Source organism: Hemitrygon akajei, chromosome 4 (genome assembly GCF_048418815.1).
Source record: "Hemitrygon akajei chromosome 4, sHemAka1.3, whole genome shotgun sequence".
Taxonomy (NCBI): domain Eukaryota; kingdom Metazoa; phylum Chordata; class Chondrichthyes; order Myliobatiformes; family Dasyatidae; genus Hemitrygon; species Hemitrygon akajei.
The window spans coordinates 181,840,925-181,865,374 of NC_133127.1; the positions used below are offsets into that span (position 1 = coordinate 181,840,925).

Consider the following 24,450-nt stretch of genomic DNA (forward strand, 5'->3'; position numbering starts at 1 on the left):
TTTTGTGTCTTCAGGTATTTTGGAGAATTTGTTTGAACTAAATCCTTTTCAGAAAGGGCTAATATCAAAACTTTACAATATAATTATGAAGATACGTTCAGTGCCCTTTTATAAGACTAAAAATGATTGGGAAAGAGAACTTAACCTTACTATCCCAATTGAGAATTGGGATAAAATTCTTCAATTAGTTAATACATCATCTATATGTGCTAAACATTCATTAATACAGTTTAAAGTTGTGCACAGGGCTCATATGTCCAAGGATAAATTGGCTCGTTTTTATTCCTATATAAATCCTATTTGTGACAGATGTCATTCTGAGATAGCATCTTTAACTCATATGTTCTGGTCGTGTCTGCTTTTGAAAAAATATTGGAAAGATATTTTTGATATTATTTCTGTGGTATTGAACATTGATTTACAACCTCATCCTATTACTGCAATTTTTGGTTTACCAATGATGGACTCACTCCATTTATCCTCTTCCGCTTGTCGAATGATTGCATTTCTTACATTAATGGCTCAAAGATCTATTTTGTTGAATTGGAAAGAAATTAATCCTCCTACCGTATTTCATTGGTTTTCTCAAACTACGTTATGTCTAAATTTAGAAAAAATTAGAAGTGTTGTATTTGATACTTCTATTAAATTTGAAAAGATATGGAGACCATTTATTCAATATTTTCATATGATGTAATATGACCCTGTTCCAAGCCTATTTGTTTTTCCAGTTTCGATTTTATATATGTTGAGAGGATCGGAGTTGACGACACTGATAATTTTGTATTTTTCTGAGATATTATAAACAGCCCTTTTTTTTCTCCATTTTTTCTTTTTCTCTTTTTTCTTTTTTGTTTTTTTTTCCTTATTAGTTATTAGATTATTAGATTAGTTTTTTTGCATAATTTTTTTTCTTTTTCTTTATTCTGTTTTTAAAAAAAATATATATTATGATATACCTAGGTTTGCCTTGTTTATTTGTATATTGTATCGTCCATGATTTGGGAATACTCATTTTTACTGTAATCATTGCTTATGTATTCTTTCATGTTCAGTTGAAATGTGTATGTTTGTAATCCCATTATCTATGTATCAATTTTGTTTTGTTGATATTAATAACAATAATAAAAAGATTGAAAAAGAAAGAAAGAAGTTAATAACCCATCTCCTTCTGCCTTAGGCCACAAAGTTATCAATCACCCCTGCTGTGGACCACTTCTACAAAGAAGGGATCCGTATGCTCCACGACTGCTGGGCTAAGCATGTACATGTAGGAGGGAACTATGTTGAAAAATAAATGTGTTAGGTTTACTAAAATCGACTCCTACCTTAGGCCACGAACATATCAATCACCCCTCGTACAACATGCTTAGGGAACTCAGCGGGTCAGGCAGCATCTATGGAAAGGAATAAACAGTCGATGGTTTGGGTTGAGACCCTGCATGGGAAAGGAAAGGACAAGAAGCCAGAATGAGAAGGTGGGGAGGGGAAGTAGTAGCAGCTAAAAAGTGATGGGGAAGCCAGGTGAACTGGGGAGGGGTGGGGAAGCGAAGTGAAAAGCTGAGTGGTGATAGGTGGAAAGGGTGTAAAAGGTGAAAGGCTGAAGAAGAAGAAATCTGATAGGAGAGGACAGTGGACCGTGGGTGAAAGGGAAGGAGAAAGGGCACCAGGAGGACGTAATAGGCAGGCGAGAAGAGAAGAGGTAAGAGAGGAGGCAGAGTGGTGAATGGAAGAAGAGGAAAGGGAGAGGTGGAAATATTACCGGAAGTTAGAGTATTTGATGTTCATCTGTAACTTGGGATTCCTGTCCACTGGTAGGTCTTAGAGTGGGCAATCTATTATTTATACATTCTGCTTTATGAGAGTGTTTCTTTTTTTGCAAAATGTAATGTATTTCAAGCATGAATATTTTGAAGTAATGTATTTTATTCTAAGTGTTTTTTTTTCAGGAATTGTTACAGCTGAAGTTTTTCAAAATATGCACAGTCCTGACATCAGGAGAAAAATGACTGAGGAATTTGATGAGGTGAGATAAGGTTTTTGAGATTGATTTTAAAACCTGGTTTTCATCCTGTGCTGCATATTCAATCCCCTCTCCCACAGCCGCTGTGGACGTGAACGCTGGATAAGCATCAGTTTCTCAGTAGGCAGGATGCGCATGGGGATTGACACTCCGGACAGACTGCTGGGGACAGGTGACACAGCTGACAAAGTTACGAAAGTGTGTCCCCGGTGTCTTGGAACAAAATGCACCTTGTAGGCGTGGCATAGGGAGTCACTTGTAAGGGGTGACCATACCATCAGCCAGTGACCCCTCCCTTTGTCGCTCCCTTTGCTCCCTCAACTCCACTTTACTGCCAAAATTCTGAATTCCATTAGCTTCTAAAAATGTACTCATATTAATCCCGAGTATACTCAGTTCCTGAGCATCCTTAGCCCACTGGAGAGTTAATACTTTATCCACACTGAATGAGTTCTTCAAATTGTTTAAATAAACAGTTTGATCAGATCTTCCACATTTAGTGAAAGTATTAGCACAATTGGAACAGCTTCTTCCCCTCCGCCATCAAATTTCTGAATGGACAATGAACCCATGAACTCTACCTCACCATTTTTTATATACATACACACACACACACACACACACACATATCTTATAGTTTATCGTTTTATTATGTATTGCAATGAATGTACTGCTGCTGCAAAACAACAAATTTCACCATGTATGCCAGTGATATTAAACCTGATTCTGATTCAGCACCGGCGATTGATCACTGATTGGGGTTTGACTCCCACTGCCGTGTTGTAAGGAGTTTGCACGTTCTCCCTATGGTTTTCCACCAGCTGCTCCTGTTTCCTCTCCCATTCCAAAGACATATGGTTAGGATTATTAAGTTGAAGGCATTGAATGTTGGTGCCGACACTTGTGGGCTGCCCCCAGCACATCACGGACAATGACGCCACAACGCATTTCACTGTATGTTTCAATGTGCAAATTAAATCTAATCTCTTTTACCCCTTTAGTCGTGAGGAGACACTGCTTAGGCAGGGCTTGTTTGCTATGAGACATAGAGTAATTGTAATGAATAAACTTATGTGTGGTTGAAGAAGAGAAAGGCCATTTCCCTTCAGCAGTGAGGCCCACTTTCCTGCATATACTAATGTTACTGAACTGCCATTATAGGAAGAATATGGAAGCTTTACAGAGGGTGCAGAGGAAATCTACCAGGATGCTGCCTGGATAAGGCCTTTGACAAGGTGCCACACATGGGGCAGATTACCAAGTTAAGAGCCCATGGTGTCACAGGAAAATTACTGGCGTGGTTAGAGCATTGGCTGATTGGCAGGAGGCAGTGAGTGGGAATAAAAGGATCCTTTTCTGGTTGGCTGCCAGTGACTAGTGGTGTTCTGCAGGTGTTGGTGTTGGGACCACTTCTTTTTATGCTGTATATCAATGATTTAGGTGATGGAATAGATGGCTTTGTTGTCAGTTTTGCAGATGATACGAAGACTGGTGGAAGGGCAGGTGGTATTGAAGAAACAGGAAAGCTGCAGAGACTTATTAGGAGAGTGGGCAAGTGGCAAATGAAATATAATGTTGAAAAATGCATGGTCATGCACTTTGGTAGTAGAAATAAATGTGCGGACTATTTTCTAAATGTGGAGAAAATCCAAAAATCTGAGATGCAAAGGGATTTGGGAGTCCTTGCGCAGAACACCCAAAAGATTAACTTGCAGAATGAGTTGGTGGTGAGGAAGGCAAATACATTCATTTTAAGAGGTCTAGAATATAAGAGGAGGGATGCGATGCTGAGGCTTTATAAGACACTGGTGAGGCCTCGCCTTGTGTATTGTGAACAGTTTTGAGCTCCTTATCTAAGAAAAAGATGTGCTGGCATTGGAGTGCATTCAGAGGATGTTCACAAGGATGATTCTGGGAATGAAAGTGTTATCATATGAGGAACGTTTGATATCTCTGGGCCTGTAGTCGCTGGAATTTAGCGGGGGGGGGGATCAAATTGAAATCTTTCGAATATTGAAAGATCTAGACAGAGTAGATTTGGAAAAGATGTTTCCCATGGTGGGGGAGTCTAGGACAAGAGGGCACAGCCTCAGGATAGAGGGGCATCCATTTAAAATAGATGTGGAGAAATTTCTTTAGCCAGAGGGTGGTGAATTTGTGCAATATGTTACCACAGGCAGCTGCGGAGGCCAGGTCATTGGGTATTTAAGGCAGGGATTGATAGGTTCCTGATTGGACATGGCATCAAAGGTTATGGGGAGTGGGGCTGAGGAGGGAAAAAAATAAGCCATGATTGAATGGTAGAACAGACTCGATGGACCAAATAGCCAAACTCTGCTCCTATGTCTGATGGTTTCATAAGGGAGCATGGCTTACGAGGAAACATTAACCCATCCAGTTCTTTTCTCTTTAAAGTGAAGGAGGATGAGAAGTGACTTGCTAGAGGTATATAAGATTACATGAGGCAAAAATAGAGTGGACAGCCAGCATTTTTTTTTCTCAGAGTGTCAATGGCTAATAGCAGAGGATATCCTTTTAAAGTGAATGGAGAAATGTTTAAGAGAGATATTAGGATAGGTTTTTACACAGAGCATGTTAAGTGCCTGGATTACACTGCTGGAGACTGGTAGATTAGGGACATTTAAGTGACTCTTGGATAGGCACATAGATGAAAGGAAAATGGAGGTTATGGGCTACGTTAGAATGGTCGTGGAGTAGGTTAAAAGGTCGGTACAATATCATGGGCCGGAGGGCCTGTATTGTGCTGTACAGGTCTATGTTTTATGTAAGGTGGGGATGGTTGAGAGCTTGAAACTCCCAGGTGTAGACCATCACCTGGTCCAAACACAGATACTATGGCCAAGAAAGCACACCAGTGCCCTCTACTTGCATAGAAGGCTAAGGAAATTTGGCTTATCCCTGTGGACGCTTGTCAATTTTTATATATGGACCATAGAAGGCAACTTATAGTAATGTTACTAAATTAGAAACTCAAAACCTAAAGATCAGTATAGTATATGGTGACATACATGGAGTGGTCACTTTATTAGGTACACCAGTATACCTGCTTGTTAATGCAAATATCTGATCGGTTAACCATGTGGTAGCAACTCAGTGTATAAATGCACGCAGACATAGTGCAAGAGGTTCAGTTGTTGTTCAGACAAAACATCAGAATGGAGAAGAAATGTGATATAAGTGACTTTGACTGTGGAATGATGGTTGGTACCAGTTGGGGTGGTTTGAGTACCTCAGAAACTGCTGATTTGCTGGGATATTCATGCACAACAATCTCTAGAGCTTACAGAGAATGGTGTAAGAATTTAAAAAAACATCCAGTGAGCAGCAATTCTGTGGACAACATCTTCAAGGAGCGGTGTCTCAGAAAGGCGGTGTCCATCATTAAGGACCCCCATCACCCATGACATGCCTTCTTCTCACAGTTCCCATCAGGTAAGAGGTACAGAAGCCTGAAGGCACACACTCAGCGATTCAGGAACAGCTTCTCCCCCTCTGCCATCCAATTCCTAAATGGACATTGAACTCATGAACTCTACCTCACTTTTATTATTTCTATTTTTAATTTAACTATTCAATACACTTATATATACTTACTGTAATTGATTTATTTATTTTTCCTATATTATCATGGATTGCATTGTACTGCTGTCACTAAGTTAACAAATTTCATGACATATGCTAGTGATATTAAACCTCATTCTGTTTCTGACCTTCCCCCAGTAATGGCAACTTTACACACTTCTGCCCCCTGAACCTCTTGAACTTCCAGCATACTGCTAGTGTCTCATGCAAAATACGTATTCATTGTATCTCCCATTTTCTTGTCTCCCGTTACTACTTCTCCAGCATCGTTTTCCAGCCGTTTGATATCCACGCTTGCCTCTTTTTTACACTTGATGTATCTAAAGAACTTTTAGTATCCTCTTTAATATTATTGACTAGCTTACTTTTGTATTCCATCTTTTCCTTCTTAATGACTTTTTTTAGTTGTCTTCTGTTTGTTTTTTTTGTTCTATTATATACCCTCTCTTTAGCTTTTATGTTGGCTTTGACTTCTCTTATTTGCCACAGTTATGTCATCTTGCCTTTAAAATACTTTTTCCTCTTTGGTATGTATATATCCTGTAACCTTCGAATTACTTTCAGGTATTCCAGCCATTGCTGCTCTGCCATCATCCCTGCCAGTGTCCTTTTCCAATCAATTTTGGCCAGCTACTCTCTCATGCCTCTGTAATTCCCTTTCCTCCACAAAAATCCATTTACTTCTCAAATTTCAGGGTGAATTTGATCATATTATGATCACTTTCCTCTAAGGGATCTTTTACCTTGAGCTCTCTAATAAATCTGGTTCATTGCACAACACCCAATCCAGAACAGTTGATTCCCTAGTGGGCTCAAACACGAGCAGCTCTAAAAAGCCACCTTGTAGGCATCCTAGAAATTCCTCCTCTTGGGATCTAGCACCAATCTGATTTTCCCAATCTATCTGCACATTAAAGTCCCCCATGACTATTGTAAGGTTGTCCTTTTGGCATGCATTTTCTATCTCCCATTGTAATTTGTAGACCACATCTTTACTATTGTTTGCAGGTCTGTATGGAACTCCCATCAGTGTCTTTTTACCCTTGCAGCTCCTTAGCTCTCCCCATGATTCAACACCTTCCGACCCTATGTCACTTCCTTCTAATGATTTGATTTCACTTATTTTACCAACAGAGCAACGCCACCCCCTCTGCCTCTCTGCCTGTCCTTTTGATACAATGCATATCTTTGGATGTTAAGCTCCCAGCTATAATCTTCTTTCAGTGATTCTTACAACATCATACATGCCAATCTGTAACTGTGCTACAAGTTCACCAACCTTATTCTGTACCCTGTGCACTTTCAAATATAACACCTTTAATCATCTATTCACCCTTTTTGATTTTTTTCTGCCTTTACATTGCAACTCATCCTGTCGACTGCAATTTTGCCCTATCATCAGCCTCTCCTTACTAGTAGTCTCACTACACGCTGCCTCTGCTTGTGAACTAACTACCTCATCCTTAGCACTATCACTCCGGTTGCCATCCCCTGCTAAATTAGTTTTAACCCTCCCGAACAACTTCAGCAAACCTGCTCGCAAAGATATTGGACCCCCTCTGGTTCAGGTGTAAACCGTGCCTTTTGTACAGCCGTACCTTCCCCAGAAGAGATCCCAATGATCCATAAATCTGAACCCTTGCCCCCTGCACCAGTTCCTCAGTCATGCATTCACCTGCCGAATCATCCTAATCTTACCCTCACTGGCACATGGCACAGGCAGCAATCCAGAGATTAATGCTCTGTAGGTTCTGTTTTTCAGCTTTCTACCTAGCTTCCTAAAATCTCTCTTCAGCACTTCCTTACCTTTTCTACTGTGTCACTGGTGCCATAGGTACCGAGACCTCTGGCTGCTCACCCTTACCCTTGAGAATGCAATGGACTCGATCTGAGACATCTCTCACCCTGGTACCTGGGAGGCAACGTACCATCCAGGTGTCTCTATCACACCCACATAATCTCATTCCTGTTCTTCTGACTAAGGAATCTCCTATCACCACTGCAATCCTCTTCACCTCTCTGCTCTTCTGAGTAAAACATCAGACTCAGAGCCAGAGACCCAGTCACTGTGGCTCCCCCGAACCTCCACCCAGGTTGTCCCTCCCAACAGTATCTAAAGTGGTATACTTATTATTGGGGGGAATGGCCACAGGGGTACTCTCCACAGGCAGAGCATTTCCCTTCCTTCTCCCGACAGTCACCCAGTTACCTGTCTCCTGCAACCTAGGGGTGACTGCCTCCCTGTTGCTGCTATCTGTCACCTCCTCATTCTCCCGTATGAGCTGAAGGTCATCGAGCTGCAGCTCCAGTTCCCTAATACTCTGTCCGAGGAGCTGTAGCTCAGTGCACCTGGTGCAGATGTGTTTATCTCCCAGAAATACCACATTCCACACACAGTACAAAACACTGCCCCTGGAACCATTCTCACTCTGGCTAAGCAGACGAGGAATGAAAAATTAAGAAGAAAATAAGAAACTTACCAGATACTTTACTTCACCCAAGTTTGCTGAGCCAAAGCCACTCCAGTCACTGACCCACTCACAAGACTAGCTGCTCTGCCTGCACTTGTGTTATTTTTATTTGCCCTTTTTAATGAATCCTGCCTGGTGATTGCTGGCAATCCCACTTTGAGAAACTGCTGCAAAGTTCTGTCTTTCAAATCTTGATTGTGGACCTGATTGAAAAGGTAGCTCCTGTCACGTACTCCTGCTTGGTGATTAGTCGCAGTCCGACTCCCAGCGTTAAAGAGGAAGTGTAGCGCAGGAGAACAAGGTAGATCATTAGTGTACAGGAGATCAGTACAGAAGTTTGATAACTGAGACTGTTCTTGAACCTTGAGGTATGTGTTATGGTTTGTAACTCCAAAACATAAAACTACTTGCAAGAAAAAGACAGGAGAATGTGTCTTGGATAAAAACACAAAATGCTGGCAGAACTCAGTAGGCCAGACAGTATCTATGGGAGGAGGTAGTGATGACGTTTCAGGCTGAAACCCTTCATCAAGAGGGTTCTACCCGCCCTGGATCTGTTCATCTCTAATTGCCGTAAAAAAATACACTGAAGAATGTGTCTTGGTTTCATTTTTACTTTAAGCGAGGCATGCACATATGATGTAGTGGCGCGATGATGTATGGCATTCACATAATATTCCATAAAATCCATAATGAATTACTTAAACAAACAAAGAATACTTAATCAAATAATATTACTCAAATATTACTGAAATATTAAATGCACAACAGTATGTATTCTCAAGTTTCTGTATCTTCTGTTCAGTAGGTGGTGGGGGTGGGGGGGGGAAGAGAATGACCAGCGTGGGAGGTGTTCTTGATTTAGTCGCTTGGTTTTTCAAGGCCGTGGGAAGTGACAATGGCATCGACTGAGTGAAGGCTGGTTTGCATGACGGACTGGGTTGCGTCCACGCTTCCTGCAATTTTTTTTGCGACCTTGCCATGCCCGCATGTGGTGCATCTAGATAGGATACTTTTTATGATTCATCTACGATCAATAATTCAACTAATCAATTAGTTGCTAGAAATATGCAAATTGTTTCCACAAGTGATTCCGAAATGCTGGAAATCCAGAGCAACACCCGCAAAATTCTGGGGGAGCTCAGCAGGCCAGGCAGCATCTATGGAAAAGAGTAACAGTTGACATTTCGGGCCGAAAGCCTTCATCAGGATTCTCTTGTTGGTGGGAGCACCCACAGATCTGCTGGAGGAACTCAGCAGGGTAGGCAGTCCTGATAAAGGACATCAGCCTGAAATGTCAACTGTTTATTCCCCTCCATAGATGCTGACTGACCTGCCGAGTTCCTCCAGCTTTTTTAGTGTGTTGCACAGCGAATCATTTTAATGTGTCTAAGAATTTGGAGCCTATATTCTTTAGTTAAATCAATTATAAACCCCCAAAAAATTAATATGAAGAACTTTATATTGCAAATAGACTCAAGAAAAAAAATGACATTGCAATGTTTTTGAAATTTGAGGTAACTTTTATTCTTTTTCTATAGGAGACTGGCTTACAGTACAAGAAGTTCATGGTGTATCCCTGGATCCTGAATGTGACGTGGCCACTTGAACTGGTATTGTGTCAATGTCTGAATTTTACCCTCTCTCTCTGGCTCTTCAACACAAGTTACTATTTCTACCATGGAGATTTTAATTCTCTTGAGTGAAGTGATCATATCTGAACTTTAAACAAACGATGAGCAGCGGGTCATGCAACACCTGCGGAGAGGTAAATTGAGTTAACATTTTGGTTCAGCACGTCATCGACCTTCACAGCATAGAGTCAGGCCCTTGTGCCAATTGCCAACCATACTACTCATCTGAGCTAGCGCTATTTGTTCATTTTTGTCTCATATCCCTCTAAACCAGGGGTTACCAAACGTTTTATAACATTGTCCCCTACCATTAACCAAGGAGTCAGTAGACCCCAGATTAGGAACCTCTGCTTTAAATCTTTCCTATCCATATGATAAGGTTTTCTCCAAGCCAGAAGAGTCTGTTTTAAAGAAAAAAATAGATTGCTAGAATTGGCTAGAATTTTGGATCCAATTTTGATCACCTGGCGTTAGGAAGGACATGAAGTTCATTGAGGGAGTACAGAAAAGACCATCAGACATAGGAGCAGAGTTAGGCTGTTGAGCCCATCAAGTCTGCTCAATCTCATTCTCACGTCTTCTCCCCTCAGCCTTTGATGTCCTTACTGATCAAGAACCTATCAACCTCTGCTCTAAATATACCAAATGGCTTGGTCTCCTCAGCTGTCTGTAGCAATGAATTCAACAGATTCACCACCCTCTGGCTAAAGAAATTCCTCCTCATCTCTGCTCTAAAGGGACATCCTTCTATTCTATGTCTGTTCCCCCGGTCCTAGATTTTCCCACTAGGAAACATCCTCTCCACATCCCTCTATCTAGGCCTTTCAATATTCAATAGGTTTCAGTGAGATTCCCCCCCCCCCCCCGCCCCCCCATTCTTCTAAACTCCAGTGAGAACAGTCCCAGAGCCATCAAATGCTCCTCATAGGTGAATGCTTTCATTCCTGGTCACAGGATCGTAGATTATTGATCGTAGATGAATCATAAAAAGTATCCTATCTAGATGCACCACATGTGGGCATGACAAGGTCACAAAAAAAATTGCAGGAAGCGTGGACGCAACCCAGTCCGTCATGCAAACCAGCCTTCACTCAGTCGATGCCATTGTCACTTCCCACGGCCTTGAAAAACCAAGCGTTGAGGTTGAGATTCTACTGCAGTTGTACAAGGCCTTGGTGAGACCGCACCTAGAATATTGTGTGCAGTTTTGGTCCCCTAATCTGAGGAAAGACATTCTTGCCATAGAGGGAGTACAGAGAAGGTTCACCAGGTTGATTCCTGGGATGGCAGGACTTTCATATGAAGAAAGACTGGATCGACTAGGCTTATACTCACTGGAATTTAGAAGATTGAGGGGGGATCTTATTGAAACGCATAAAATTCTAAAGGGATTGGGCAGGCTATATGCAGGAAGATTGTTCCCGATGTTGGGGAAGTCCAGAATGAGGGGTCACAGTTTAAGGATAAAGGGGAAGCCTTTTAGGACCGAGATGAGGAAAAACTTCTTCACACAGAGAGTGGTGAATCTGTGGAATTCTCTGCCACAGGAAACAGTTGAGGCCAGTTCATTGGCTATATTTAAGAGGAAGTTAGATATGGCCCTTGTGGCTAAAGGGATCAGGGGGTATGGAGAGAAAGCAGGTACAGGGTTCTGAGTTGGATGATCAGCCATGATCATACTGAATGGTGGTGCAGGCTCGAAGGGCCAAATGGCCTACTCCTGCACCTATTTTCTATGTTTCTATGTTTCTATGAAAGATAACGTTATCCAAAGGTTTTTCTTTGTGGAAGGAAGATGAAGAGAATTTTTGGGGAGTTGTGCCAAACCATGTCTGGAACTGATGGGATGAATAGTCAGAGGCAGGGTTCTATGCAATTAGTGCTGAGGCCCTCTCTTGTTTGAGGTTGACCATGGATGTAATGTCCTAGCAGTCTACGTGATCCAAAAGTCAGTAGGCAAGCCAGGGCAGTACGATATAGAGAGCTGTTGCCCCTGGAGCAGGCTCCCCCTCTCCATTCAGCTGATGAGTCCAAAGGAAAGGCACAGACCGATGCAGTTGGCACCAGCGGCTTCACAGGAGTTGCCAGTCAAAGCCGAACTCAACGCAAGGCTGCCTTAGGGACTCCAGCCCTGGATTTATCCTCGTGGTTTACTCCTGAAGCCTTCCCCCATGAGTGGGTGTAGCTGCAAGGCAGCAGAGGTTTGAGGTCAGAGTTTTCCTTCCCATACACGAGTCGCCAACCACAGCTGACAAGCCCTACCTGCCCAAAGTGACTGGTTTTAAGGTGCCAGTAACCTGCCTTCGCCCTTTCCCCTGTCAGTAGAAACAGTGCCGCCGGGCTTAGTAACTAAGCCACACATGAAGGCCTGGAGCTGGACTTGGTTGGCAGAGGCTATTTGAGATGCATGGGGAGCATTTGGTCAGAAGTGCGATCTTATCCCCACTACCCTCCCCGGTTTAAGGAGCTAGTGTAGGATTAGGTTAAATGGGTGCTTGATGGTTGATGTGGACCAGGTGGGCTCTTTCTATGCTATATGCTACATTTGGCTGTGGAAGCCAATCATTGGGCATATTTAAAGTGGAGGTTGATAGGTTCTTGATTAGTAAGGATGTCAAAGGTTATGTGTAGGAGGCAGGAAAATGAGAATGAGAGAGAAAATAAATGAGCCTGATGGAATGGCAGAACAGACTCGATGGACCAAATGGCCTAATTCAGCTCCTATATCTTATGGGCTTCCTGCCACTATCTGCAAGCAGTATGTGTGTTCTCTCTGTGACCACATGGGTTTCCTCCGGGTGCTCCGGTTTCCTCCCACAGTCTAAAGACGTACGGGTTCATAGGTTAATTGGTCATTGTAAATTGCCCCGTGATTAGGTTAGGGTTGAATTGAGTGGGTGGCACAGCTTGGAGGTCTATTCCGTGCTGTATCTCAATAATTTGAAAAATAGATATAACTTAATGAGTTTAAAGTGTTCCATTAGCATGTGTTTCGGGAAGCAGGGAATGTAACACACACAAAATGTTAGAGGAACTCAGCAGGTCAGGCATATCTATGGAAAGGAATAAACAGTCGACGTTTTGAGCTGTGCCTTTCACCATGATTAAATTTAATCAAATCTGAAATGTAATACACTTTAAACAAATTTAATAAATCAGGACCAATTCAAATTTAATAATTGGGAAAAGGTACAAAATAGGGGAGGAGTATAAACTAAGGGAATGGTTTCGATCTTTTAGTTTATTTTATCATGAGTTAGTGTCTCCAAAAGGGGAGTGGATGGGCACTCTCGAGAGAAAATCACAGGGCTAAAGGGAAAGAGTAGGAGAATATGACCAACGTGACTGCTTTAACAGGTGTCAGAACAAATATGCTGGGCTGAATGTCTGCTGCTGTGCTGCAGCATGTCTGTGATCCTAATTCTATGAAATTCTAACTCTGATGGGTTTTAATGGAGCACAGATGCAGAGAAAGAGGCGAGGAGAACAAATACAAGGGAAGGGCTCTGATGGGGTGGAACACAGGTATGACCAAATCGTCATGGGGATGCTGGTACTGGGTGAAAGTGGACTGTCATAAGACAAGTATAGAAACAAAAGTTGGGCGTAGAGGAGGCGTGAATGTTGAAAGCAGAATCAATAGAAACAGCCATTATCTGATAAATTTGTTTATAGAAATGTAGAACAATGATGGACTGAATGGCAACACACACGAAATGCTGGTGGAATGCAGCAGGACAATTTATAATGACTAATCAGCTTGCTAACTGCTACATCTTTGAACTGTGAGAGGAAACCAGAGCACACACAGTCAGGGAGAGAACGTAAAAACTCCTTACAGACAGTGGTGGGAGTCAAACCCGTGTCGCTGGTACTAAAAAGCAATGTGCTGACCACTACACTACTGCGTTGCCCCAAAGTATGAAAAGTGCGGGGAGAAATGTGGCTAGCAAAGAGAGGACATGAAAAAATACCAATAAATTCAAAACTCCAGAGATATTTTATACAGAGAGTGAAACAAAGCTAAGGAAAGGAAAGCCAAACAAGGGTCCTGACGAAGGGTCTCAGCCCGAAACTTCGACTGTACTTCTTCCTATAGATGCTGCCTGGCCTGCTGTGTTCCACCAGCATTTTGTGTGTGTTGCTTGGATTTCCAGCATCTGCAGATTTCCTCGTGTTTACATGGACTGAATGGCCTGTTTTGTGCCATTCAGTCTTTGCTAGCTCCTGTCCATCCTTTCCTCTAGTTCTGCGAATTATTCATCCTCAATTATGCCTATCCAATTCTCTTTGGAAGGCCCTTGCTAATTTGGTTCCCATCATTATTTCATGTGATGAAATCCAGATGCAGACTGCCCTCTAACTAAAACATTACTTCTTGTGCTCCCCTCCCTTGCATCCTTTGTCCAAATCCTAAATCTGTGTTATCTGATCCCTTGAGCTATTTGCTATTGGCACTTTTTCATTTTAACCACATTCCTAACAACCGTTTTCTTGTGAAGTAGCCTTCAACCTTACTCCCTTCAGTGAGAACAACCCTACCTAGAGTCATTGAGTCATAGAGCACTATGGAACTGAAACAGGCCCTTCAGCTCATCTAGTCCATGCTGGACTTACTATTTTGGCTAGTCCCATTGAACTGCACCTGGACCATAGCCCTCCATACCCCTCACTTTCCAAACTTCTCTTGAAATGTTGAAATCTAAGCCAATCCACCATTTTCCCTTGCCGGCTTGTTCCACACTCTCACCACCCTTTGAGTGAAGAAATTCCTCCCCATTCCCCTCATGAGCATTTCATCATTCACCCTTATTCCATGACCTAGTCTCACCCAAACTCAGTGGAAAAAGCCTGCTTGAATTAACCCTGTCCATATCACTCTTAATTTTATATGCCTTTATGAAATCTCCCTTCATCCTCCTACACTCCAGGGAATAAAGTCCTAACCTATTCAACCTTCCCCTATAACTCAAGTCCTGGCTGCGTTCTTGTAAATTTTCTCTGTGCACTTTCAATCTTATTGATATCTTTCAATAGCTTCTCAATAGCTAAAGGGATACCTTCTCTACTGCATTCTTGCTGTTGAAATCCCTGTTCACCCTCTGCACCAGTTGATCCTTGCTCTATCTCCTGTTTTCTCCACAGGACAGTGGGGATTACCCCCTGACAATGTCGGGACCCTACTGGAAGAAGTTCAAGTCCAACTTCTGTGAATTCCTCTCAGTGTTGATTCAGCACTGTCAGTACACCATCATACACGACGAGTACCTGATGGATACAGTGATCTCACTTCTAACCGGCCTCTCAGACTCCCAGGTGCGGGCCTTCCGACACACCAGTACACTTGCAGGTGAGAGAATTTCATTCTGCCATGACCCCAGGAAGCCCCCTGAGACAAAACAGAAGGAGGTGGCAGATGGACTTCAGAAACTGTCCATGGCAAAGATCTTCCCCAGATCCCTTTGGATTTCCACATGTTTGTAGGATCTCCTGAGGAATCTGACGGGATACAGTGTCACTGAGATGGGGCTTAGAGCTCTGTTGGGGCAGAGTAAGTTTGGCAGCATCTGCTGTAGGGTTCAAAGTATGTAAAAGGATCTCTAAATTATTTAAAATCTAAATAATTTTTAATTTTTAGATTCTAAAGGGCATTAGTACCCAATAAAGTGGCATCTGAGAGTATGCAGATGTTATCTTCTACAGCTGTTGTGTGAAGGCAGTCTATATTTTTGCTATAGTTTATTGTTCTTACGATGTGGTATTCTTAGTTGTGCTGAGAAGGTGGGCTAATTTGCTGATCTCCTGCAATTAGAGGACATAGTGTCCACAATCCTGTACAGTACATTGTATGTTAATGATCTGGATGGGAGAATTGATGGCTTTGCAGCCAAGTTTGCAGGCGATACAACGTTACAGCAGGTGAAGGGGTAGGTAGTATTGAGGAAGCAGGGAGTCTCCAGAAGGACGGACAGATTAGGAGAAAGGGCGAAGAAGGGGCAGGTGGAATATCGTGTTGGGAAGTGTGGTGGTCATGCCCTTGGGTAGAAGGAATGAAGATGCAGACTATTTTCTGAATGGGGAGCAAATTGAGAAATCAGAGGTGCAAAGGGGCTTGGGAGTCCTTGTGCAGGATTCCCTGAAGGTTAGCTTGCAAGTTCAGTTGGTGGTAAGGAAGGCAAATGCAATTTTAATATTCATTTCCAGACGACTAGAATGTAAAATCAATGGTGTAATACTGAGATTTTATAACTCGTTGGTCAAAGCATATTTGCAATGTTGTGAGCAGTTTTGGGCCTCTTATGTAAGAAAGGATGTGCTAGTGTTGGAGAAGATCCAGAGGAGATTTGTGAAAATAATCCCAGGAATGAAAAGGTTAACATATGAAGAGTATTTGATGGCTTTTGGCCTGTACTCACTGGAGTTGAGAAGAACGAGGGGGATCTCATTGATCCCTATCGAGTATTGGAAAACTGAGGGGGAGTGGACGTGAAGAGGATGTTTTCAATAGTGGGAGAGTTTAGGGTCAGAGTTTGCAGCCTCAGAATGCAAGGACGTGACGTAGTGCCTGTGTTATCCTGAAACCCCAAGGCCTTTTTATCACTGTAACAAAATCTGGCCATCATGTATTTGATACCGTGCCTGAATTTGCCAAGCCTTTCCTAAAACCAGGGTATTCTCCTTTCCCTCAAGCTATGAAACTAATGACAGCTTTAATCCACGTGTCTCTGAGTCTGCGGGTACAGTTGCACAACACGCAACGACAGTGTGAAGTGGAGAAGATGAACAGAAGGCCAAACCGGGGACTAGAAACATTCTTGCAGAAGAAGGATGAGGTAAGTAGATTCCTTATCTCCCATTTTCCTTGTGGAAATTTAGATTGATGCCACCTCTAGGTTTTAAATAAATTCTTGACATAAAGTGCAGGTTCCACCGAGATGGCTGACCCTTGACTTCATTATATGGGGTACAGAATTGTGCACTGGTAGTTGATCAGTACCAAATCTGAGGCTGCTCCTAGTCTGTTGTTAGAATACAATTTCCCTCCTGTGTGGAGCAGTCAAGGTAAGTCATCACATAGGAAAACACAGCAGTAAAAAAGAGTACCGTGGACCAGGGTTTGGTCCTATGGGTGTACCTATGGTCTGAGTTCCGCAAAGAAAAAGAAAAAAAAACAAAAAAAAATAAGGGGAATAGAAGGTGTTTCGGGCTGGGTCCAAATATTTCTGAATGTGGAAAGATGATATTGGTGCAAGTCTTGGATCCTGCTTGAAGACCTAAGGGCTGAGTAGTCTACTCTGTACCTAATTCATAAGATGTCTGAGAGCCCCGACGGTAAGATTATTACGGGATTGGACACGTTAGAGGCAGGAAACATGTTCCCGATGATGGGGGGTGTCTAGAACCAGAGGACGCAGTTTAAGAATAAGGGGTAGGTCATTTAGAACAGAGTTGAGGAAAAACTTTTTCACCCAGAGAGTTGTGGATCTATGGAATGCTCTGCCTCAGAAGGCAGTGGAGGCCAGTTCTCTGGATGTTTTCAAGAAAGAATTAGATAGAGCTCTTAAAGATAGCGGAGTCAAGGGATATGGGGAGAAGGCAGGAACGGGGTACTGATTGTGGATGATCAGCCATGACCACATTGAATGGTGGTGCTGGCTTGAAGGGGCAAATGGCCTACTATTGTCTATTGTCAGTGGTCGTTCTCCCATGGTAATGCTCAGTGGTGTTATCCCAGTCCTGAACTTCAGTATAAGAGGGTAGTGCGATCACTCATGTTGAGTATGATGTTCTCCAAAGTGGTTGCTTAATGGTGGGTCTTCAGGTGGCTGCAGAGGCTGATCAGGGTTCCACGCATTCTGCCCTTAATGGACAAGGCTTGTGCATGACTTTGTTTAATGTTGGGGAGGCTGATGCAGGGGAACCGCCACACGGTCCTTCACAGATCGGGGTAAAGGTCCAGTGGCATGGACTGCAAGATGACTGGGGACCCTTCACTACTGTAGCCGTCCTCCACTTTCACTGCCATTCTGATGTGTCATCATCTTCCAGTTCCATTGCTGAGGTCTTGGTTGGATTGCTCTCCCTCTTGACCTTACCAGATGCCTAAACTCCAGCCGGCTTCATTCTCGGGATCTCACATGTCTCTTCATCACGCCAAGGTGACAACTGTTGGAGAAGTCAGTTTAAAGATAAAAGTAGACGCACCAGAGACCACAGTTGCTAGAATATGGAACAACTAACAATCAACTGGAGGAACTTGGTGTGTTGAGCAGCATCTGTGTGATGAAGGGAATTGTCAACATTTTGAGCCAAGGTCCTGTATCGGGAGAGGGGGAGCAGTGAAGCAGGAGCCATCAGGTGATTAGTGGACTGACAGGAGTGAAGCATGATGGGTGGAGTGAGCCAGGTAGTGGTGGTGTTGGGAGACAGAGGTAGGCCGATGATGGGAGAAGGTAGGCAATGAAAAGGACAGGCACATGGCGCCAGATGGATGGGAGGGACAGTGAGGGTTAAGACAGCTTGAATGGTGTTAAATGGGAAATCAAAGGATAAAGTTATTATTTTTTGTTGTGTGTATGGGGCAGTATGTTAAAGCAGATATTGGAGTTTATACAGCACTGTGCAAAACTCTTATGCTGATATGTAAAGCTAGGGTGCCCATGAGTTTTGCATAGTACTGTATTTAACAACTTGGAGCGGAGAGCAGGTTTGTAAATCTGGCGGAAGCAAAGGATTTTTGGGAATGGTGAGGATAGAGTGACGTGGGAGGGGTTTGGGACAGGTAGCAGAGAAGGAGTGCTAGGGGTGGGGTGTAGCTTGGGTACAGACACACCTAGCACCAAGTCACCAGGCAAGGTCATTTGATTCCAAACAATTGGTTTATTGATCATTACTGAACGTCTCTCTGGTGCTTCCCACTTCATCCCCTTTTCCCAACCATGATTCCCATCTCCCTGTCTCTTGTCTCCTTCCCATTCTCAGTCCACAACGGAGACCCATATCAAAATCAGGTTTACCATCACTCATGAAATTCGTTTTTGCAGCAGAAATACGGTGTAATACATAAAGTTACTACAGTACTGTGCAAATGTCTTAAACACCCTACTGTATATGAGGCAAAGATATTTGCATAGTACTGTACTATTAGTGGCTGAAAGAAGGCCATGGTTGGGAGCTTAACATCAATGGATATACTTTGTCTCAAAAGGACAGGCAGGAAGGCAATGGTGCTGCTGTGGCTCTGTTGGTAAGAGATGGAATTATATCTTTAATAAGCAGTTGATAGAGAATGTTGAGTCTTTGTGGGTGGAGTTAAGAAATTGCAAGGTTAAAAAAAACATTATGGGAATCACGTATAAGCCTCCAGATAGTAGCCAAGATGTGGGGTTGAGATTGCAAAGGGAGATGGAAAAGGCATGTAAGAAGGGTATTGACACAATTGTAATGGGGGACTTCAGTATGCAAGGGGTTGAGAAAATCAGGTTGGTGTCGGATTGCCAGAGAGGCAATTTGTTTAATGACTATGAGATGGCTTTTTAGAGCACCTTGCGCGTGAGCCTACTGGGGGAAAGGCTCTCTTACATTGGGTGTTGTGTAATAACCCAGATCTTAGTAGGGAGCTTAATGTAAAGGAACCCAAAGGAGGCAGGGATCATAATATGATTGAATTCACACTGCAATTTGAGAGGGAGAAGCACAAGTCACATGTATCAGTATCACAATGGAATAAAGGGAATGACAGAGGCATGAGAGAGGAACTTGCCCAGGTGGATTGGAGAAGGATACTGGCAGGGATGATGGCAGAACAGAGATGGCTGAAGTTTCTAGGAATAGTTCACAAGGTGCAGGATAGATATATCCCACAGAGGAAGAAGTTCTCAAATGGCAGGTGTAGTACTAGGCAAACTCAAAGGTCTTAAGGTGGATATGTCACCTGGGCCAGATGGACGACATCCCAGAGTCTTGAGCGAGGTTGCTGAAGAGATAATGGATGCATTGGTCATGATCTTTAAAGAATCACTTGATTCTAGCATGGTCCCAGAGAACTGGAAGATTGCAAATGTCACTCCACTCTTTAAGAAGGGAGGAAGGCAAAAACAAGGAAAATATAGACCAGTTAGCCCAACCTCAGTGGTTGGGGTCTATTATGAAGGATAAGGTTTCAGGGAACTTGGAGACTAATGACAAAATAAGTCAAAGTCAGCATGGTTTCTGTAAAGGGAAATCTTGCCTGACAAACCTGTTAAAGTTCTTTGAGGAAATAACAAGCAGGGTGGACAAAGGAAAGGCAGTGGATGCCATTTACTTGGATTTTAAGAAGGCATTGGATAAGGTGCCACACATGAGGCTGCTTAACAAGATAAAATCCTATGGTGGTACAGGACAGATACTGGCATGGATAGCAGAATGGCTGACAGGCAGGATGCAGCGAGCGGGAAGAAAAGGGGCCTTCTCTGGTTGGCTGCCGGTAACTAGTGGTGTTCCTCGGGGGTCAGTATTGGGACTGCTGCTTTTCACATTGTTTGCCAATAACTTAGATAATGGAATTGATGGTTTTCTGGCAAAGTTTGTGGATACTACAAAGATAGGTGCAGGGGAGGTAGTGCTGAGGAAGCAATGCGATTGCAGCAGGACTGAGACAAATTGGAAGAATGGGCAAAAAAATGGCAGATAGAATACCATGTTGGGAAGTGTATGATAATGCATTTTGGTAAAAGGAACAATAGTGTGGACTATTATCTAAATGTGGAGAGGGTTCAAACACTAGAGGTGCAGAGGGACTTGGGAGTGCTCGTGCAAGACTCCCAGAAGATTAATTTACAAGTTGAGTGTGTGGTAAAGACAGCAAATGCAATGTTGGCATTTATTTTGGGAATAGAATATAAAAGCAAGGAAATAATGTTGAGCCTTTTAAGACTCTAGTCAGGCCACATGGAGTATTGTCAACAGTTTTTGGCCCCATATGTCAGAAAGGATGTGTTGTCATTAGAGAGAGTCCAGAGCAGCTTCTCGAGGGTGATTCTGGGAATAAAGGGGTTAATGTATATGGACTGTTAGGCAGCTTTGGGCTTGTACTCACTGGAATTCAGAAGAATGTGGGAGATCTCATTGTAACCTACCGACTGTTGAAAGAACTAGATAGGGTGGATGTGGAGAGGATGTTGCCTATGGTGGGGGTATCCAGAACTAGAGAGCACAGCCTCAAAATTGAGGGGCAACTCTTTAGAACAGAGGTAAGGAGGAATTATTTTTATCCAAAGAGTAGTAAATCTGTGGAATGCTCTGCCACAGACAGCGTTGGAGGTGAAGTCCAGGCGTATATTGAAGCCAGAAGTTGATAAGTTTCTTGATCAGTCAGGGCATCAAAGGATATGGCAAGAAGGCAGATGTCTGGGGTTGAGTGGGATCTGGGATCAGGCATGATGGAATGTCGGAGCAGACTCAATGGGCTGAATGGTTTAATTCTGCTCCTATGTCTTATGGTCTTATGTATAAACTTAGCTCACCTGGCTTCACCTATCACCTGCAAGCTTACGTTCCTGCCTCATCTTCCATTTTCTTATTCTGGCTTCTTCCCTGTTCCTTTTCGGTCCTGGTGAAGGGTCTTGGCCCAGTGAGGGTCTGTATGTTTGTGATCTTCTGCTGCAGTACCCCATCATCCATTTCAAGGTTCAATGTGTCGTGTGTTCAGAGGTGCTCTTTTGCACACCACTGTTGTAATGCGTCACCTTCCTGTTGGCTTGAACCTCCCTGGCTATTCTCCTCTGACTGCTCTCATTAACAAGGTATTTTTGCCTACAGTATACTGCTCCCTGGATGTCTTTTGCTCTTCGCATATTTCTCTGTAAAATCCCAGGAGATCAAAAGTTTCTGGAATACTCAAACCATCATGTCTGGCACCAACAATCATTTTGTGGTCAAAGTCACTAAGATCCTATCTTTTCCCCATTCTAGTGATCGATCTGAACAACAACTGAACCTCTTGACCACGTCTGCATGCTTTTATGCATTGATTTGCTGCCACATGATTGGCTGATTAGATTTTTACATTAACGAACAGGTGTATCTAATAAAATGGTCAACGAGTGTATATTATGTCCCTATGGACCTACACGGTTTACCCACTCCCAGATAAGTTTGCCCAACCCTCCGTGAGGATAAACTGCAACGGGTCAAGAAGAAAATGGCATCTGTCAACATCCCAGCTGGGAAAGTCCAGTGAATGCTGTCTTACCCCAGGGCACCCACATCCACAGAATGTATGTAAATTTAGTGAGGCTTTCAGGTTGGTGGCAGGCAGCGTTCAACCCTTCAACCCTTGAACCCTGAGAAGCGTTCAACCCTTCTCAGATTGGATGATGACTTGGCAAATTTCAGTGCTGCTTACGTCTCTGCAGAATGTGGATGTCACGAGTATGGCCGCCACTCAATGTCTTGTGAGAGTTAAGAGCCAACACTAAACCAGAGATTCTGCAGATGATGGAGATCTTGAGCAACACGTACAAAACGCTGCAGGAATCTCAGCAGGTCAGGCAGCATCTGTAGAGGGGAATAAACAGTCAATGTTTTGGGCTGGGATCCTTCATCGGGACTGAAAAGGAAGGGGGCAGAAGCTAGAATAAGAAGATTGGGATAAAGAAAAAGTTCTAGCTAGCAGGTGATAGGTGAAATTGGGTGAGAGGGATAGTGACTGGGTGAGCGAGGGGGTTTGAAGTAAAAAGCTGGGAGGTGATAGGTGAAATTGGGTGAGAGGGATAGTGACTGGGTGAGCGAGGGGGTTTGAAGTAAAAAGCTAGCAGGTGATAGGTGAAATTGGGTGAGAGGGATAGTGACTGGGTGGGCGAGGGGGTTTGAAGTAAAAAGCTAGCAGGTGATAGGTGAAATTGGGTGAGAGGGATAGTGACTGGGTGGGCGAGGGGGTTTGAAGTAAAAAGCTAGCAGGTGATAGGTGAAATTGGGTGAGAGGGATAGTGACTGGGTGGGCGAGGAGGTTTGAAGTAAAAAGCTGGGAGGTGATAGGTGAAAAATGCTGAAGAAGAAGGAATCTAATAGCAGAGGACAGTGGAACATGGAGAAAAAAAGGAGGAGTGCGACTGGGAGGTGATAGGCAGATGAGGCGAAGGAGAGGGGAACCAGAATGGGGAACAGAAAAAGATAGAAGGAGGGACGGGGGAGTAAACCCACTGGTTTTCACAGGCTCACTTCACTTCTTTACCGTCTGTCTCATCTGTTCATGAGACATGGACATTATTGGCCCTTGAACTGAGCTCCTGGCCAACAGATTTCGAAGGCCAGAAACAGTCAACAACATCAGTGGGTCTGGAGTCACATAATGGCCAGACCAGAAAAAGATGGGGATCTCATCCCCTGAGCAACAGTAGGAAAGTTGATGAGTTTTTGTGACAGTCAGACTATTTTACAGTTGCCATGACTGATAGTGGCTTTCTTTTTACTCCACTTTTAGTTAGCTGTATTTGAATTTCCCAGTCGTGGGATTTGGAAGAACGTAATAATCCAATCCTTTGGATACTTTAAGAGCATTCCGTATAAGAGGAGAGGAGGAAGAGGGAAGAGAGTGTGATAGGGAGGTAACCCTGACCCCGAGCGAGGGAGCTCAGTCATGGTGTTGTCCCATGTTCTGACTCACAAAGGTTCCTCCACCTCTCAAGCGTCCATCGATCATGGGGAAATGATGCAGAGTCAGTGTGGGCCAGAAATGCTTTCCTTTCTCAGTGTAATGAATATTTAATTTTATTTTTTCAGATTTTAGAAAAGCAGAGTAATATTGAAAATCTAATGGATGCCATTTTCAAAGGAATCTTTGTGCACAGATATCGGTAAGTTTGTGTGTGCTTAAGGTGCATCTCTGTAAAAAGCTAATTTCATTGGTGTTTATGTTCAGTGGCCACTTTATTAGGTATGTCCTATAATCAATGAATCAATGATCTTTATTGTCATTATACATAGATACAATGAAACTCTGTTTGGCTTCCTCTCAGGCAATTAAACAAAGCGGTAGATAAAAACAAGACAGTAATAGAATAACAGTGTTAAATAGATAAGTAGCAGAAAATAAGTTACAGCAGCACCAGAATATCACAGTAATGCACAAAGTGCTGTTAGTGCAAGTATTTGAGTCCTTGTGTGTGCTCACAGTTTCAGTCATTGTTCTGTGGGAGTGGTGTGATGGAGGCCACAGCTCTGGGGTAGAAGCTGTACCTCAGTCTATTTGTTCTGGCTTTTAGTGTCCTGAACCTTTTGCTGGACGGCAGCGGGTCAACCAGGGAGTGGCCGGGGTGTGTGGTGTCTCTAGTTATACTGATTGCTTTCCTCCTGAGTCTGCTGGAATAGATGGTGTCCAGTCTTGGGAGCTCCATCAAATAAAGTTACCACTGAGTGTATGTTTCGTGCTCTTCTGTCACATCCACTTCAAGGTTTGGCATGTTGTGTGTTCAGAGAAGCTCTCCTGCAAACTTCTCTTGTAACGCATGGATACTGGAATTACTGTCACCTTCCTGTTGGTTTGAACCAGTCTGACCATTCTCTTCTGACCCCTTTCATTAGCAAGGCGTTTTCACCCACAGCATTGCCACTCACTAGATTTTTTTTTTGTTTTCTGCACCATTTTCTGTGAAATCTAGAGCTGGGGTTCTCAACCTTTTTTATACCATGGTCCCCTACCATTAACATAGGGGTCTGTGGACCCCAGATTGGGGAC

At 43.2% G+C, this 24,450-nt stretch overlaps 1 protein-coding gene across 3 annotated transcripts in view; it reads left to right on the plus strand.

Moving 5' to 3' along the window:
• Positions 1–24,450, plus strand: part of LOC140727018 (cohesin subunit SA-2) — a 141,857-nt gene that overhangs the window by 39,190 nt on the left and 78,217 nt on the right. For all 3 annotated transcript variants that reach the window (XM_073044174.1, XM_073044172.1, XM_073044175.1), the window contains 5 exons: positions 1,950–2,026; positions 9,639–9,710; positions 14,877–15,081; positions 16,422–16,564; positions 23,496–23,569. In XM_073044174.1, coding sequence (XP_072900275.1) covers positions 1,950–2,026; positions 9,639–9,710; positions 14,877–15,081; positions 16,422–16,564; positions 23,496–23,569 — 571 coding nt within the window. The remainder of the gene's footprint in view (positions 1–1,949; positions 2,027–9,638; positions 9,711–14,876; positions 15,082–16,421; positions 16,565–23,495; positions 23,570–24,450) is intronic.